General features: G+C 36.9%; 1 protein-coding gene across 13 annotated transcripts in view; it reads left to right on the top strand.

Annotated features, from left to right (window-relative positions):
- The window catches only part of DNM3 (dynamin 3), a 576659-nt gene that overhangs the window by 336094 nt on the left and 222075 nt on the right, over positions 1–18490 (top strand). Inside the window, exon 15 of one of the 13 annotated variants that reach the window (XM_063811495.1) lies at positions 7503–7584. The exons of 11 other annotated variants lie outside the window; for them this stretch is intronic. In XM_063811495.1, the coding sequence (XP_063667565.1) occupies positions 7503–7584 (82 nt within the window). Of the gene's footprint in view, positions 1–7502; positions 7628–18490 lie in introns of those variants that run through there. One more of the 13 variants, XM_063811497.1, reaches the window with a different exon arrangement.

Raw genomic sequence — 18490 nt, 5'->3', positions numbered from 1 at the left:
CAAGTGATTACAAGTAAACTGATATAGCAGGGAAATCATATATTTCAGTGCCTCAAAACCTGTTAATATTGATTTATCCATTAGTTATCATTGAATACTTACTATAGTTGTAGATTGTGCCATGGGAAAAATAGAGAAAATGTAAGGTATGATCCTAATTTCTTAAAGACCTGACAGTAAGAAATGGAAGTATCCATTCATATATTTAATTTCAGTGACATTAGAAATCCCATATTCTCTGAAGCTAAGTAAGTGGTATAGATAATAAGTACAAATAAGAAACTGGAGGAAGGAGACTCCTCCAAGAACTAATAGCAAGAAATAAAATTTTGTGAAGGAGATGGGAGCTAGGGTGCACTTTTGGTAAACATTTTATTATAACAAATTTCACACAATCAAATGTTGAAAGAATTTTACATTGAATATTAGTATGCTCTCTACCACACTATTGACATTTTACTATACTTGCTTTATCACATATTTGATATATTTTAATGATAGGTAAAAATTGGACAGGTCCAGCTAAAAGAATCAAAGTTTGCTCAAGAGTGGGAAAAGTTAGAAGGTAGATTTTGTGATAGACATGCTCCAGTGGTCTCTATACACATTCTTTATAATCCCCTCTCATGTTGTTTCAGGATTGGTCTGTGTAACTGTGGTAGGCTAAGTAATCCCTCCAACCCTCCCAAGGATGTCCATGTTTGAATCCCTAGAACCTGTAAATATGTTATCTTATATGGCAGAAGTGACTTTGCACACGTGATTTGTGAATAAGTTAAGGATTTTGAGATGGAGAGATTATTTTGGATTATCTAGGTAAACCCAGTGTAATCATAGGGTCTGTTTAAGGGGGAGGCAGTAGATTCAGAGTTGAAGAGAAGATATAGGGTGGAAGCAGAAGTCAGAGAGGAGAGAAGATACAATTTTTCTGGCTTTGAAAGTAAAGAAGCTATGAACTAAGGAATGTAGGTAGCTTCTAGAAGCCAGAAAAGGAAGGAAACATTTTCCCCTAGAGCTGCTCATAGGAATGCAGCTCTGCTGACCCATTTTAGACTTATGATCTCCAGAACTGTAAGGTGATAAATTTGCATTGCATTAAGCCACCAAGTTTGTGTTAATTTGTTACTGCAGCAATAGGAAACTAGTGCCGTGACCAACAGAATATGGCAGGAATTAGGGCCTGTAAATAGCCAGGTTAGTGAGCTTGGATGTTTCCCTGGTCAGATCTTCAGATGATTACAGTTCCAGTCAGGAGCTTGACTGCAATCTCTGGGAGTCCCTGAGCTAGAATCACCTAGCTAAGCCAGTTACAGATTCCTGACCCACAGAAATGTAAGATAATCAATGTTTACTGTTTTAAACATCTTAGTTTGGGGGCAATTTGTTATGCAGCAAAAGATAACTAATTAGTACAGAGTGAAAAGGTAGGTTGAGAGGGATTGTGGACAGTTTTGAATGCTAGACTCATTGCCTTCTCAGTGGGGAACCCCAGAAAGTTTTTAATCTGTGAAGTGACCAACTCAAAATAATAGCAAGATTGATCTGTTTGGATATATTATAGAAAAGAGGTTGGAGGGAGGAAAAATAGATGTAGTAAATTTAGATAATAATATTAGATATTGTAACGAAAGCCTGCTCTAGGGCTGTGAATATAGGAAGGGAAAGGAAAGAACATAGATCAAACTACAAAGAAACTCAGTAGGACTTGGTGACTGAAGGTGCTTAACACAAAGGGAAACTGAGGAATTGGAGATGGTGTGTTTTGAGTTTGAGAGAACAATGGTATAATTCTGAAAATGGATTTTTTTCCAATAAGCGCCAGTTTTTCAAAGTTTCTTTTGCAGTAGTCCTCTCTTATCCATGGTTTTGCTTTTGCAGTTTCAGTTACCTGTGGTCAACTGTGGTCCAAAAATAGGTGAGTGTAGTACAAGAATAGAGAGAGAGAGAGAGAGAGAGAGACACCACATTCACATAACTCGTATTATAGTATATTGTTATTATTGTTCTATTTTATTATTATTGTTGTAAATCTCTTACAGTGCCTAATTTATAAATTCAACTTTATTATAGCTATGTATGTATAGGAAAAAAGACATGGTATATTTAGGGTTTGCTACAATTCAAGGTTTTGGACATCCACTGTGGATCTTGGAATGTATCCCCTACACATAAGGGGAAGTGGGGGCGCTACTGTACTTTCTAAAACCAAGTTGGATAAGTGAAAATGTTGAGAAAGAAGTTTAGGATAAAGGACTTCATTACCTACCTGCCTTGTGGGGGCTTAGAAATGTTAGATAACTAAGAGACAAAATTACGGGATGAGAGTAAGAGTTAGGGATGAGATGATAGGAGTAGGGGAAGTAATGTTAAAAGATACCTAACTGTGTGTTATAAAGCACTTTGGCTCTGAGTGGACTTATAGCCAACCCAGAGGAAATGCTAACAGTGATGTGGTTTTGGTATCCGTAAGACAAACACAATCTGAGAGAAATGTCTCCATTGGATCTTCCTAAAGGTCATGCACATCCTCAGTATTATCCTGTGGTAAATACTATAATTTATTTTATAGGGTTTTTTTCCCTTAATGTGCCCAATGAATATACAGTCATACATTGCTTAACGATATAATCATATTCTAAAAGTTGTGTTATCAGGCACTTTCTTTGTTGTCCAAACATCATAGAGTGTTCTTACACAAAGCTAGATGGTCTAGCCCACTACATGCCTAGGCTGTTTGTTTTGTTCCTAGATTACAAACCTGTAAAGCCTGTTTCTGTACTGGATACTGTAGGCAATTGTAACACTGTGCTAAGTATTAGTGTATCTAAACATATCTAAACAGAGGAAAAGCTACAGTAATAATACTGTCATGATCTTATGAGACCACTGTCATTGAAGGTGTGGTCTCTTCTCAACTAAAATGTGGTTATGTGGCATATGGCTGTAATAAGAAGAAGAAAAAAATCCAATTCCAATCCATCCAACACACTGGTGTTAAAAAATAAACTTAAATCTTAAGGAAGTGTCCAGAGATTGATTTTTCCATTGAGAGTAATTTATTCATTTATTTAAAAATATTTATTGAGTATTTATTATGTACTTGAGTCTGTATAATTCTGAGAGTACAGTAGTAAATTTTTTACATATATGAAGTGAAGATGACTGGAGAGGGGAGTAGGAGGTTGATGTGTAAGTCAGAGAATCCACAAGTAAGGAAGGGATAGGAATGAACATAGATGAAGCAGTTAAAAGAAGCAAGGTAGTAAGATAGTGCATGCTGTGATGATGAAGAGAGGGAGAGAGACAGAGAGAAAGGGTGTGCAAGAGAGAGAGCAAGAGAGCAAAACAGAGAGAGAAAGAGAGACAGAGAATGGACCCTGGTTTACTACAGCTTCAAGCTGATGTTACAGAGATATCAGTGAAAGGAAGAAAGAGTAAGTCACTGGGTTTGATTATTAGTTGATCATCAGTGATCTTTAGGATTTCATTGTCAATACAATGGTAAAGACAGAAGCTAGATTGCAGGGGGTTAAGGGGTCACCTTATGGAGATGAAATAGAATAAGTCTTATTCCAGCTCCATGGGCATGTCTCTATCGCTTTATGTCTCAGTCCATAAAATAGAGCAAAAATGGTGATCCTCCTCCAGTCTAAAATATAAGGAATGCTTTGAACTGCTGGGTGAGCTAATACCCTAAAGCCAGGGCGGTGATAGTAGTTATCTGTGTGTACTTTGAATGAAACTGGACTTAGAATGCTGAGCTAGTTGTTTTGTGGAGCCTACTTTCAGAATGTCACCTCTAATTTTGCATTCATGAAAAGCATTCTCCTGCCTGGACTAGAATCCAAAATTTTTTGTTTATTATTAGTGGTGACTGATTGTCATTTGTGGACTGTGATCTACATGTAATGAAGTGGAATTTGGCCATTGGTTGTGTTGCAAAGCTTTTCTGAGTAGTGTTATTGCATCTTAGTTTTGACAAAGTTTGTTACTCCCACTAGTATTTAACTGGTATTAAATTCAAGATTATATTTTCATAATGTTGTTTGGAAACCAAAAGAAAATAATTGGTATGAACATGCTTTGAAAAGTTAAAGGATTATATAAGTATTAATTATAATTATCATTAAAGTGATTTAATAGAAGTATTATTCTACTAAAATAAAATAAGAACTGCTAAATTCAAGATGTCATTGAGAAGAGGGGAGAAGTTTTTTTTGCTATGGTTTATTTCAGCTTCTGTATAACTTACATGGACTTTCTAAGAAAAATGTATACAGGCAATATTTATAAATATGTGTGTATATTTTAATGATGCTATGCTGGATCATTTCTGCTTGGATTATTTGTGGCCTTATTTAATTCTGGACTTATTTTCCAGCATAGTTTTGGGAATACGGATTCAATAATTTTTAGATATAACCAATAAGTACTGGGTGACTACTCTGTAAAAGCACTTCTTCATATCTCACATTTTAATCTTCACAATAGCCTCATCAGAGCAGGTGTTATTACTTTTTTATGTATTAAAAAACTAAGGCTCTGAGAGGTTAATTAGATTTTCGCCCATGGCGTACATAGCAGGGACTAGACGACTAGAACCCTACCATTAGTAGATAATAAGCTCAGGTGGTGAAAATCAATTAGCTTCAATAAAGCCTAATTGTATCTGTAAATATGTTACAAATATAATACCGTGTCTCTGAGTTCTGAGTCAAATTTGCAGTGTTTTTGAAGCAGCATTGCCTTCTGTTACCTGGCTGTTCTTGTATAGTTTAGCATGAATGCATGGCAGTTTGCCCTGTAGGAACAAATCTAGTCTATGTGGATATGCTATCATGATTCAGTTAGGTCTCAAGATCAGTAAATTAATTTATGTAAAGAATAAGATACTATGTATTTTGGTTTTTCAATAGAGAACCATGAGTAGGAGAGTTTGTATGTTTACTGCATGCTAACCAACACTTGTTTGTTCTTTATGGTTTACCAGTTTCACTCGTTAGATCCTGACTTTTACCCTGTATCGTAGATAGGGCTGAGATTATGCACCTCATTTTACTCACAAGGAAACTAAAGCCAAAGAACAGTGTGTGATTTTCTCAGTAGCCTTCGAATATATTGGCCTAGAAAATATTCTGATAGATAAATAGTCTAAGGACAAGTGGATTCATTGTAATATCTGCAATGCATTTTATTTCTTGTATAATTAAGAGCTTACTGCTAGAATACAGTTTGATTTAGGTAAAACTTCTCAACATATAGCATACTTGAGGGAAAACAGAAGATCATAAAACGTTTCCTTCTTTTATTGCAGGAATAGCATATGATTTATTTGAAGCCTAATTATTTTCCAGAGGAATGCTCTACATGTTTCCAATAGCTGTTTTGTGTTTCTGTAGAGGGTTAGAGGAGAAGCTGCCAGTTTCCTCCCAATACTGATGTTGCAAATCTCAGAACTTTAATCTGGAACACTCTCCTCTGTTATGTATATGCATGCAAATTTGCCCTACCTATTACCTTACTTTGGCATGTGGCATTTACTTGTGAAAAATGTCACAATATCTAATAGGTTTATTTCCTAGTCATGGATATAAGGCAAGATAACATTAAACAAGAATAAATATCTGTTTACCAACATTTAAATGATAGTTCTTTTGTTGTCAACTGGCAAGTACAGAGCACTTACCAAGTGCCGCCACTCCGCTGGGCTCTGGGGAACACAGCTCTTCCTTAGCTGAGCTCATAATCTGGACTGTGAGGCCTACACATCAGGGCAGAAAGCTTCTAGTTTCACTTTTCATATAGTAATTTCGAAAGCATAGGAGGCTTTGCAAAACATCTTTTAAAATAAAGATGCTTCTCCACCATCTCTAAGATAAGTTGGTTCTTTTTGGCAAAGGTGATTTTAATTGTTAGTACATTTCCAAGACAAGAAATGCAATCTGTTGACATGCCCTTCAAAATAATCAGATGAAAACAAGGAACACAAATGTCCAGCCCTGAACTCTCCATTTTTCCTGTTGATGAATCCTTTCTTATGCTTTAAAACACTTGAGTTTACACACACACACACACACACACACACACACACACACACATATATTTCTGGTAGGCGTGGAGATATGTATCTATATATATCTTGCTATTAGGGCAATTCCCTGAAAGATTACACTACCTTCTTTATGCATAACGTCAATGCCTGATATTAAACAGAAATGAACTATGTGACTATGCTTTCCTTTTTAAATATGTGAACGTATTTCTCTACAGAGTTGTTTTGTAGCCGTATTGCTACTAAAGTGGTGCCCAGCTCCAGGCCTGCAGACTGCTGACACACAATTAATCTCACAAATTTATGAATGCCAAAGCATGGAGCAAAATGAAAACAACTGGGGGAATGTTTAAGGGAATAATTGGACTGTATCCAGATGTGCATGTGTAAAACATCACCACTTAACTCCTCCCCCATATCCTGTCTGAAGACAGGGTTTTTTTTTTTTTCGAAAATAAACTGGGGTTATTTGAAAGAAGTTGTGGTCTCTGACTAAAACTGAATAAGCAAGGCCAGGCTGGCCATAATTCTGTGTGTCCTTGTATTTTTGTTTCTTAATTAACTCATTAGGTGCTGATGAATCAATCTGCCTCATGTCTGTTTTTGGTGGGTGTTGCCACAACTTTATGAACTCTATTTAAAGATAATATGTAAGGGGTTTCAAGACTGATAGTCAATTTCTTTGAGTTTTTGGTTATAACGAACTGGAACTTTTTACTATTAGAAATAGGCAACATTATTGTAGTGTGAAGGTCATCAAGCTGGGACGTGAAGTCTGGTCAAGAGGAAAAAAATGTGACAACATTTTATAGTTTTTTTTTTTTAACAGTCTGTCCAAGATCAGTTAGGGGAAACAAAACAAACAAACAAAAAAAAACGATTTCTCTAAGATGCTTAACTCACTAGATAAAGCATAAAAATGGAGATAATAATGTTGAGTTTGTGTGCATGAAATTAATTTAGGATCTGGCATCACTGGGATATGAGAAGCTAGAGGCCAGGGTGCTCTGAAGAAATATTTTGCAGGTTGATGTCTAACCATCATTACATACCTTAAATGGTACTAGAGATGAAGTAATAAAACACACTTTTTCCCTCAAATGCAAATATTTCCTCAAAAACAAGATAACCAAGTCCAGCAATAAATCCAACTCATTTCAATAAAATTTTCTCCACAGACTTGCTTTTTTCCTACTCTGTGTAAGGACAAAAATAAAGATGAAATGAATTTCAATGAACCTGCTCAGAGGTACTCACTAAAGTGGAGCATAGAGAGGCCTACTGCTCTGCATGCCCCTCCCTCTATCTGCATAGTCCTCAGAGACTGCCTGAAAATTCAAATTCTGGGCCTCATTAGGCACAGAGTCCTAAGATTGTGTTTCTGTTTTTATTCAAAGAGAGAAAACAAAAGTAGAAAAAGTTGAATACCCAATCTTTTATACCATTGCAGGAAGGCTTAAGGACCCCAATCATCAGTTTTCCTGCAATTGGTGACTTCAATATGAGAATAGTATCAGCACTTTATTTTGAGAGTAAGTATTGATAATGTAGTATCATTCCAATTGTGCAGGTAATTATTTAAAGTCCAATTTTAATAATCATGACAACTGAATATAGTTTCTATAAAAAAAAATTTCTTAGTTCCTTTACCAAGAACTGGTAAAAAGGCAACTTTTTAACTAAAGGGAGCTAGGTAGGGAAAGGCACTGTCCTGTCCCAGACGCCAAAAGGTTAGTGGGAAGTGATGGCCATAGAGAGGGAAAGGGGATGAGAAGATCGCTGGTTTCAGTACTAATACAGATATGCCCATACAGCACCATCTCTAGATCATGCCTGTTATTCTCCATATCGTCTCCACATACTACCCGATAGAGATATATTTTATTTAGCCAGTTTTGGTTTCAAACACAAATAATTTCTGGGAAAGTTCAATATATTGGTTTCATACACTTTATGGATATAATATCATGATGTTGAAAATATTCTATATTATACAAAGTTTTTTTAACACAAATTAAATTTTGATGTCATAAGTGAAGACTTGGCAAATAAATACTAAGAATTATCTGTGTACCAGTATAAGGAAAATACAGTGATTCTGGGTTTCAAAACCCAAATACACTGAAATATTGTGAAGTTTTTAAAGTAAGGAATGTGCTTGGTCTGGCAGATGATAAAACATGTTAGTTGCTTAAAATTATTGCCAATTATTTTGGTAAATACATTCAAACTTTTTTTTATTTTTTTATTTTTTGTGATAGGGTCTCACCCTGTCACCCAGGCTGGAGTGCAGTAATGCAATCATGGCTTACTGCAGCCTCCACCTCCTGGGCCCAAGCAATGCTCCCACCTCAGCCTCCTGAGTAGCTAGGACTACAGGGTTGTGCCACCATGCCCAGCTAATTTTTTTTTTTTTTTTTTTTTTTTTTGTAGAAACAGGGTTTCACCAGGCTGATTTTGAACTCCTGGGCTCAAGTGTTCCTTCTGCCTTAGCCTCCCAAAGTGCTGGGATTACAGGCATGAGCCAATACACCTGGCTTCAAAGTTTTTTTTTTTTTTTTCTAGAGAATCAGCAGTGTAATAGAAATTAATATTCTAATACTCAAAACAACAGCAATCATAACAATAATAGCAAAATCTATGTTCTTGGCTCAGTTGCACTCAAGTAATAGCTTGACCTTGGATTAGTTGCTTTATCTCAATTTTATTTCTGCAAAATAGCGTGAGGATCCCTATCCAGCTCACCTCACAAGTTGTGAAGTTCATTAGGTTTATTGTTGCAGTGTTTTCTAAATCTTCTCATTAAATGATGTTAAAACCTACTAAGAACTCAAACAATCCCAGACACACTGATGGAGGATTTAGATATGTAGTCTGAATATAGCATCAGACAACCTGAACTGTTAAACAAGCAAAGAAAATTGTCACAAAATAAACATGGAAAATATCATTACATTGACCACCATTTAAATTGCACAGTTCTTGTAAGACATACCCACTACATAAAATAAAACCCATCTGCAGAGACACGGCAGTTTTTCTGCAGTTGGGAGTTGGTGATTGAAAAGTAGGAATTTGAAATTAATTTTTTTTAGAAATTGAGAAATTTTATCCTCCCTTCTAAACAAAGACCCTCAACACAGTAACGAGCAGCACAATCTGGAGGGTATGGTAATATCCCAGAATATGTCCCCAGGCTAGGTGCTCAGGGCCTAACTTGCCTTTTTAAGAAATTCATTGTTTCTGTTGAATGTTGCTCTCTTCATATTGTCTACTTTAAAAGACAAATACTTCTGGGATGTGTAAGCCCAGGAATGGGAAAGGAGGAAAAATCATCTTAGAGTTTATTAAGTACGGAATCTGACCCATGGACTTGATATGTGCATTCTCATTGCAGACTTGGGTTTGGGGTTTTACAAATATAGAATCCAAATATTAGAGAAGTTCATCGCTTTCCTGTCACCCTCTTAAGGGAATGAACTGTGTAGCTGAGATTTGATCCCCTAGTTGGTCTGCCAGCAAGCCCATGTTCTTTCTTTTGCACACCCTATACCATATAATAAATTAATTCATGAGATGCTGTCTTTGTAACAGCTGAGAATTGGAACACTAAGAGAGCATCGAACATCTGGAATAGAAGTAAAGTGATTTGGAAAAAAAAAAGGGAGGCTGGAAACTTAGTCAACACATAGGGGCAGCTCCTCTCACTCAGTGTTCATGCTGGGTCCTGAAGATAAGTAGGTTTTGCTCTTTGCCTCAGTGGTCTTTGACGGACTCTGGGTACTAAAGCTAAGATGGAATTGAGGGAAGCTCTTAATGCCTCCTTTATTTGCATCGGCAGTGAGATTGAAAGAGGCCCCTTCAGTGTGTGAATACCTGAAATTAAAGACTAGAAATATGCATTTAGACTGTTTACTTTAGGTTTCCTGTTTACATTTGTTCCAATTTTATTCTCTCACTGGGGAGTAGAATTGGAATGCAGAGAAAAAGGGGTGAGCACAAGACAAAGGGAAGTGAAACTCAATTTTGAAAGCAGAACCATTTTTACATTTAAGTTGAACTGTGGTTTTAAAACATTTAGCTCTCTATTGGAAACCATTGTGGGTGGGGTGCATTTGTAACAGAGCTTCACCTAATTCATTCTATATGCTTGGCAGAGGAAAGGCTGAAATCAGAGCCAAATTCCAAAGAGCCTCTGAGGGAAGCAAGGTCACACTCTATTCAGAATTATATAGCAACCTGGCCTAAACAGAAGATTTTTAATGTGTTTGTGCACTTAGGAATCATTTTTCTAGACTTTGGTAATTGTTTATCCATTTTGTGAAGTTCTATTGTAAATGTATTGCAAACACTGCTTCATAGCTAGATAAGAACAACTGCTGAATAATCTAAGTCAACTAAGTTTATTTCATAGCTGGTTTTGAAACTGGGAATAAAATAATATAGAAGGGTTTATTGATTAGTTCCACTGTCATAATAAGCCTGGAGAAATGTCTTAGGAGCCACATTTTGACTTTTTTGTCTGACGAATTTGGCCCATCCTCAAATAAAAATTGTTTTTTAATTCCAAGCAGTCATATTATGAACAGTTGTTATATTTTACATTGTTTTATAATTGGTCTCCTGCATGATAAAACTCATTTGCAAGGCAGAAAGGCAAAAATGTGAGAAGCAAGAAACCAATTTATTGTTAATCAATAATTACAATAAAAATGGGAATAAGGAGAAATGTCATTTTAACTCACTTCCTGGGAAGACATTCCGGAGTTTGGGGGATGACAGAACATCTTTTGGGTGCTTAGGGACCAAAAGGGAGTGAGGACTTCAGACTTTGAAGTTATTTTTGCTTACGACCAACCAACTTTACCTCAAAGTGCAGAGTGCTTAAAAGTTAATTTAAACGTCGGTTACAAATTCCAAGAAATGTGGAGATATAACCCAGAAAGGCAACATGACCTAGACAGCTGAACAAGGGTTTGGGAATGTGGACTTGGTTGTTAACCCTGTGTCAGTTGCTGTTTTTTTTTTTTAACTTTGTAATGATGAAATGCAGTTTCCATTCTCCTGACCACCTTAAGGTAGTACCAATCGCGGGTAAAATAATATAGAAGAGATATAAAAGGGGAAATAATTTAGAAGGACAATGCTGTCCCCCCCTTTTGAAGATGACATGGATTTAGAGCAAAGTTTTGGTTATTTTTGAGAGGTCCAGAATCCAGTCATCTGCCTCTTTTGATACAAAGGCTGCTACTTCTTGCTTCTTCAAGGGACTTCTCACCCTCTATTGATGGTCAGCCCCCTCTCACTGAAGGAATCAGAATCAATTGGTGATAGAAAGTTTTGAGAGCATCATTCGCCAGCCTGGAAGTATTTTTCATCTCTACCAGTTGTTCTTTAACTTTTTGAAGTTCTGTAAACATTTAAGAACATCGTAGGAGTTATAGATGTTTTCCTTAGGCTATTGCACACATTCACAGATTGATTTCTGAAGACTCCCCCATCTTGAAGATTGTTCATGGATCATGGGTTGTGAACCCTAGCTATGGAGGGTTTGTGTCTCTAAGCTCTGAAAACCTCACCATCCAGGTTGTCCTCTCTGAGAAGCTACTCTCCATGGCCGAGTCACCTTAATGTTGAAAGGAAATATCTTTGCACATGATTTGTTCTCTTCTTATTCTGCCTGCCTCTTAAGTGTCAGAAGACCTCCCTGGAGGGAACCTCACAACTTTATGTCATTACTTTTTCCAAGGCTCACTTGTAGGTTTGGGAAGGTTTTCTTTTCTCCCTCTTTTCTTTGCATGAGAGTCTGTCCCATCTGCCTTTTCCCACCAGCAGTCCAGAGTGATCACTCTCAGATTTTTCACACCACTTATGCTTTGTATCAGCAATATGATATTCATTTTTCTCTCTTTTGGTTTATTTGTAAATTTTTACTATAAAATATTTTAATACATATATAAATGGAGAATAGAAATAACACCCATTTTAATACAATCTTAGCATTATAATATACTTGCATCAGATTCTTTAAAATGGTAATTACAGTTACACATTGAAGATCTTCACTGCCTCTGCCCTGACCCCTTCTTTTCTTCCCTCCCTGGTAGTAAGTGCTGTTCTTTCCAAACGTGGTTCATCCTTTACTTTTAAAAATTATTCTTCTGGGTATAGACCTGATCTATTCAATGAGACTATATTTTCTTGAGAATGGATAGTAGCCTTATTTTTGTTTTTGTTTGTCTTCAGTGCTCAGGGGTCCTTAATATGTGACAGCAGATGCATGGAGGTGGGGTTGCGTGGCACTTGTGCCTCCTCATTTTAAGGTTCTTCTCCATCTTGTCCCTCAAAGATGGTTTGCATTGTTACAAATTTTGAGAAAATCACTTTTTCTCCTTTCCTATTTTTCTTCTTTCTACAGAAGAAAATTCAGATCATATGAGATTTCATGTTTCTCTGAATATCCTGTTGCTCTTCACTTCTCCTGTTTCCTTATATCAGGAATGATTCTTTGTCCTGGTTTCTCAGTTCCTTTATTTGCAGCTTTAGAGAAATAATCTTGCTTTAGGTCACCTTTAACTTTATTCAAATAGTATAAATTAAGCAATGAAAAGGTAAAGACAATTAATATAAACCCCAAACCCACTATATATGTCTACTAAGAACAAAATTCAATAAAAAATATGCCTTGAATTCCAAAAGTATGTGTTTGTATGTATGTAATATGTGATTAAATTGACAAATTTATTTGCTTTCCAGAAATTTTGTTTCTTTATTTTGTGTATTTATACACTTTGAAAATCCATCAATTTGTCTTGGCAATTCTGATATTACTCCTATTTCACAAGTAATGAAACTGAGGCCAGGATGGCTAAATTACATCTCAGGTAGCAGAACTATTAGGAGTTAGACTAACGTCTCCAGATTTCTTTTCCTTAGGCTCAGGTGGTTTTCCTGCTTCAGCCTCCTGAGTAGCTGGGAATCCAGGTTTGCACCACCTTGCCTGGATTTTCAACAAATGGGACTGGCTCTCTAACCAGGAATTGAACCTGGGCTGTCATGGCGAAAGCACCAAATCCTAACCACTAGACCACAGGGTGGAGATTTCTTCTTTTTTAAAAATCTGCCCCTCTTGTCACTGTTTCTTTTTATTGCTAAATAATATTCCATTGTCTGGTTGTACCACAGTTTGTTTACCCATTCACCCATAGAGGGACATCTTGGCTGTTTGCAGTTTTTTGGCAATTATGAAAAAAGCTACTCTAAACATTTATATGCATGTGTTTGTGTGAACATGTTTTAAATTCATTTGGGTGAATACCTAGGATTATATATAATTGCTGCATCATATGGTAAGACTACGTTTAGTTTTGTAAGAAACTACCAAATTATCTTTACAGGTGGCTGCATCATTTTGCATTCCTTCCAGAAATGAATATGAGTTCCTGTTCCTTTGCATGTTTATCTCTATTTGGCATTGTCAAGTTTTTTAATTTAAGGAGGCCCAAGTTATTTTTTTCTTCATGGATTGTGATTTTGATGTTATACCTTAAAACTCTTCACCAAACCCAAGTTCCCCTAGATTTTCTCCTATGTTATTTTGTAAGAGTTTCATAATTTTGTGTTTTGTGTCTAAGTCTGTGATGCATTTTGAATTAATTTTTGTAAAAAGTGTGAGGTCACTGTGTACATGCAGTTCTTTTTCGAGTAGACTTATAGTTCTTTCAGCATCTTTTGTTGAAAAGACTATCCTTTCTCTATTGAATTGCCTTTTTCCCTTTGTCCAAGATCAGTTAACTAGATTTGTGTGGTCCGTTTCTGGGCTTTTATGTTGTTCCGTTGATCTGTTTGCCTAGTTTTTCACCAACACTATACTCTCTTTATTACTATAGCTTTATGGTAAGTCTTGAATTTGAGTAGTGCCAGTCTCTGATTCTTCTTCTTGAGTATTATGTTGGCTATTCTGTGTCTTTTACTTTTCTATGTAAGTTTTACAAGCAGTTTGTTAATATCTATAAGATAACTTGCTATTATTTTAATTGGGATTGCATTTAATCTATAGATCAAGTTGAGGAAAATAGACGTGTTAATGTAATTGAGTCTCCCTATTCATGAACATGGAATTTCCCACCATTTATTGAGGTCTTCTTTGATTTATTTCACTAGAGTTTCATTTTCCTCATATAGATCTTTTTCATATGTTAGTAGAAGCATATCTAAGTATTTATGTATTTATTTTTGGGGTGCTAATGTAGATGACTATATTAGCCCATTTTTGTGTCACTATAAAGAAATACCTGAGGCTGGGTAACTTACTAAGAAAAGAGATTTAATCAATTCACAGTTCTGCAGGCTGTACAAGTGTGGCTCCAGCATCTGCTTCTGGTGAGGGTCTCAGGAAGCTTACCACCATGGCAGAAGGTGAAAGGGGAGCAGGTGCTGTGACATGTTGAGAGAGGGAGCAAGAAAGAGAGAAGGGGGAGGTCCAAGACTCCTTTAAACAACCAGAACTCACATGGACTAACTGAGCAAGAACTCATTTATCACCAAAAGGATAGTGCTAACCCATTCATGAGGGTTCCATCCCCATAATCAAATCACCTCCCATTAGGCCCCACCTCCAACACTGGGAATCACATTTCTTTTTTTTTTTTTTTTTCACTTTAAGTTCTAGGGTACATGTGCACAACGTGCAGTTTGTTACATATGTATACATGTCCCATGTTGGTGTGCTGTACCCATTGACTCATCATTTAAATTAGGTATATCTCCTAATGCTATCCCTCCCTTTTCCCTGCACCCCCACCGGCAAGCCCCAGTGTGTGATGTTCCCCACCCTGTGTCCATGTGTTCTCATTGTTCAATTCCCACCTATGAGTGAGAACATGCGGTGTTTGGTTTTCTGTCCTTGCGATAGTTTGCTCAGAATGATGGTATACAGCTCCATCCATGTCCCTATAAAGGACATGAACTCATCCTTTTTTATGGCTGCATAGTATTCCATGGTGTATATGTGACACATTTTCTTAATCCAGTCTATCATTGATGGACATTTGGGTTGGTTCCAAGTCTTTGCTATTGTGAATAGTGCCACAATAAACATACGTCTGCATGTGTCTTTATAGCAGCATGATTTATAATCTTTTGGGTATATGCCCAGTAATAGGATGGCTGGGTCAAATGGTGGTATTTCTAGTTCTAGATCCTTGAGGAATTGCCACACTGCCTTCCACAACGGTTAAACTAGTGTACAGTCCCACCAACAGTATAAAAGTGTTCCTATTTCTCCACATGCTCTCCAGCACCTGTTGTTTCCTGACTTTTTAATGATTGCCATTCTAACTGGTGTGAGATGGTATCTCATTGTGGTTTTGATTTGCATTTCTCTGATGGCCAGTGATGATGAACATTTTTTCATGTGTCTGTTGGTGGCACAAATGTCTTCTTTTGAGAAGTGTCTGTTCATATCCTTTGCCCACTTTTTGATGGGATTGTTTGATTTTTTTCTTGTAAATTTGTTTAAGTTCTTTGTAGATTGTGGATATTAGCCTTTTGTCAGACAGGTAGATTGTAAAAATTTTCTCCCATTCTGTAGGTTGCCTGTTCACCCTGATGGTAGTTTCTTTTGCTGTGCAGAAGCTCTTTAGTTTAATTAGATCCCATTTGTCAATTTTGGCTTTTGTTGCCATTGCTTTTGGTGTTTTAGTCATGAAGTCCTTGCCCATGCCTATGTCCTGAATGGTATTGCCTAGGTTTTCTTCTGGGGTTTTTATGGTTTTAGTTCTAACATTTAAGTCTTTTAACCATCTTGAATTGATTTTTGTATAAGGTGTAAGGAAGTGATCCAGTTTCAGCTTTCTACTATGGCTAGCCAGTTTTCACAGCACCATTTATTAAATAGGGAATCTTTCCCCATTTCTTGTTTTTGTCAGGTTTGTCAAAGATCAGATGGTTGTAGATATGTGGTATTATTTCTGAGGGCTCTATTCTGTTCCATTGGTCTATATCTCTGTTTTGGTACCAGTACCATGCTGTTTTGGTTACTGTAGCCTTGTAGTATAGTTTGAAGTCAGGTAGCATGATGCCTCCAGCTTTGTTCTTTTGGCTTAGGATTGTCTTGGCAATGCGGGCTCTTTTTTGGTTCCATATGAACTTGAAAGTAGTTTTTTCCAATTCTGTGAAGAAAGTCATTGGTAGCTTGATGGGGATGGCATTGAATCTATAAATTACCTTGGGCAGTATGGCCATTTTCACAATATTGATTCTTGCTATCCATGAGCATGGAGTGTTCTTCCATTTGTTTGTGTCCTCTTTTATTTCGTTGAGCAGTGGTTTGTAGTTCTCCTTGAAGAGGTCCTTCACATCCCTTGTAAGTTGGATTCCTAGGTATTTTATTCTCTTTGAAGCAATTGTGAATGGGAGTTCACTCATGATTTGGCTTTCTGTTTGTCTGTTATTGGTGTATAGGAATGCTTGTGGTTTTTGCACATTGATTTTGTATCCTGAGACTTTGCTGAAGTTGCTTATCAGCTTAAGGAGATTTTGGGCTGAGATGACGGGGTTTTCTAAATATACGATCATGTCATCTGCACTTTTCCTAAGTGAATACTCCTTATTTCTTTCTCCTGCCTAATTGCCCTGGCCAGAACTTCCAACACTATCTTGAATACGAGTGGTGAGAGAGGGCATCCCTGTCTTGTGCCAGTTTTCAAAAGGAATGCTTCCAGTTTTTGCCCACTCAGTATGATATTGGCTGTGGGTTTGTCATAAATAGCTCTTATTATTTTGAGATACACTCCATCAATACCTAGTTAATTGAGAGTTTTTAGCGTGAAGGGCTGTTGAATTTTGTCAAAGGCCTTTTCTGCATCTATTGAGATAATCATGTGGTTTTTGTCTTTGGTTGTGTTTATATGATGGATTACATATATTGATTTGCATATGTTGAACCAGCCTTGCATCCCAGGGATGAAGCCAGCTTGATCATGGTGGATAAGCTTTTTTTTTTTTTTTTTTTTTTATTATTATACTTTAAGTTTTAGGGTGCATGTGCACATTGTGCAGGTTAGTTACGTATGTATACATGTGCCATGCTGGTGCGCTGCACCCACTAACTTGTCATCTAGCATTAGGTATATCTCCCAATGCTATCCCTCCCCCTCCCCCCACCCCACAACAGTCCCCAGAGTGTGATGTTCCCCTTCCTGTGTCCATGTGTTCTCATTGTTCAATTCCCACCTATGAGTGAGAATATGCAGTGTTTGGTTTTTTGTTCTTGAGATAGTTTACTGAGAACGATGATTTCCAATTTCATCCATGTCCCTACAAAGGACATGAACTCATCATTTTTTATGGCTGCATAGTATTCCATGGTGTATATGTGCCACATTTTCTTAATCCAGTCTATCATTGTTGGACATTTGGGTTGGTTCCAAGTCTTTGCTATTGTGAATAATGCCACAGTAAACATACGTGTGCATGTGTCTTTATAGCAGCATGATTTATAGTCCTTTGGGTATATACCCAGTAATGGGATGGCTGGGTCAAATGGTATTTCTAGTTCTAGATCCCTGAGGAATCGCCACACTGACTTCCACAATGGTTGAACTAGTTTACAGTCCCACCAACAGTGTAAAAGTGTTCCTATTTCTCCACATCCTCTCCAGCACCTGTTGTTTCCTGACTTTTTAATGATCACCATTCTAACTGGTGTGAGATGGTATCTCATTGTGGTTTTGATTTGCATTTCTCTGATGGCCAGTGATGATGAGCATTTTTTCATGTGTTTTTTGGCTGCATAAATGTCTTCTTTTGAGAACTGTCTGTTCATGTCCTTCGCCCCATCAAAAAGTGGGGGTGGATAAGCTTTTTGATTTGCTGCTGGATTTGGTTTGCCAGTATTTCATTGATGATTTTTGCATCGATGTTCATCAGGGATATTGATCTAAAATTCTCTTATTTTGTTGTGTCTCTGCCAGGCTTTGGTATTAGGATGATGTTGGCCTCATAAAATGAATTAAGGAGGATTCCCTCTTTTTCTATTGATTGGAATAGTTTCAGAAGGAATGGAACCAGCTCCTCTTTCTACCTCTGGTAGAATTTGGCTGTGAATCCGTCTGGTCCTGGACTTTTTATGGTTGGTAGGCTATTAATTATTGCCTCAATTTCAGAACCTGTTATTGGTCTATTCAGGGATTCAGCTTCCTCCTGGTTTAGTCTTGGGAGGGTGTATGTGTCGAGGAATTTATCCATTTCCTCTAGATTTTCTAGTTTATTTGCGTAGAGGTGTTTATGGTATTATCTGATGGTAGTTTGTATTTCTATGGGATTGATGGTGATATCCCCTTTATCATTTTTTGTTGCATCTATTTGATTCTTCTCTCTTTTCTTCTTTATTAGTCTTGCTAGCAGTCTATCAATTTTGTTAATCTTTTCAAAAAA

This window comes from Pan troglodytes, chromosome 1 (genome assembly GCF_028858775.2).
Source record: "Pan troglodytes isolate AG18354 chromosome 1, NHGRI_mPanTro3-v2.0_pri, whole genome shotgun sequence".
NCBI lineage: Eukaryota > Metazoa > Chordata > Mammalia > Primates > Hominidae > Pan > Pan troglodytes.
This window is presented reverse-complemented; position numbering and strand designations above follow the sequence as displayed.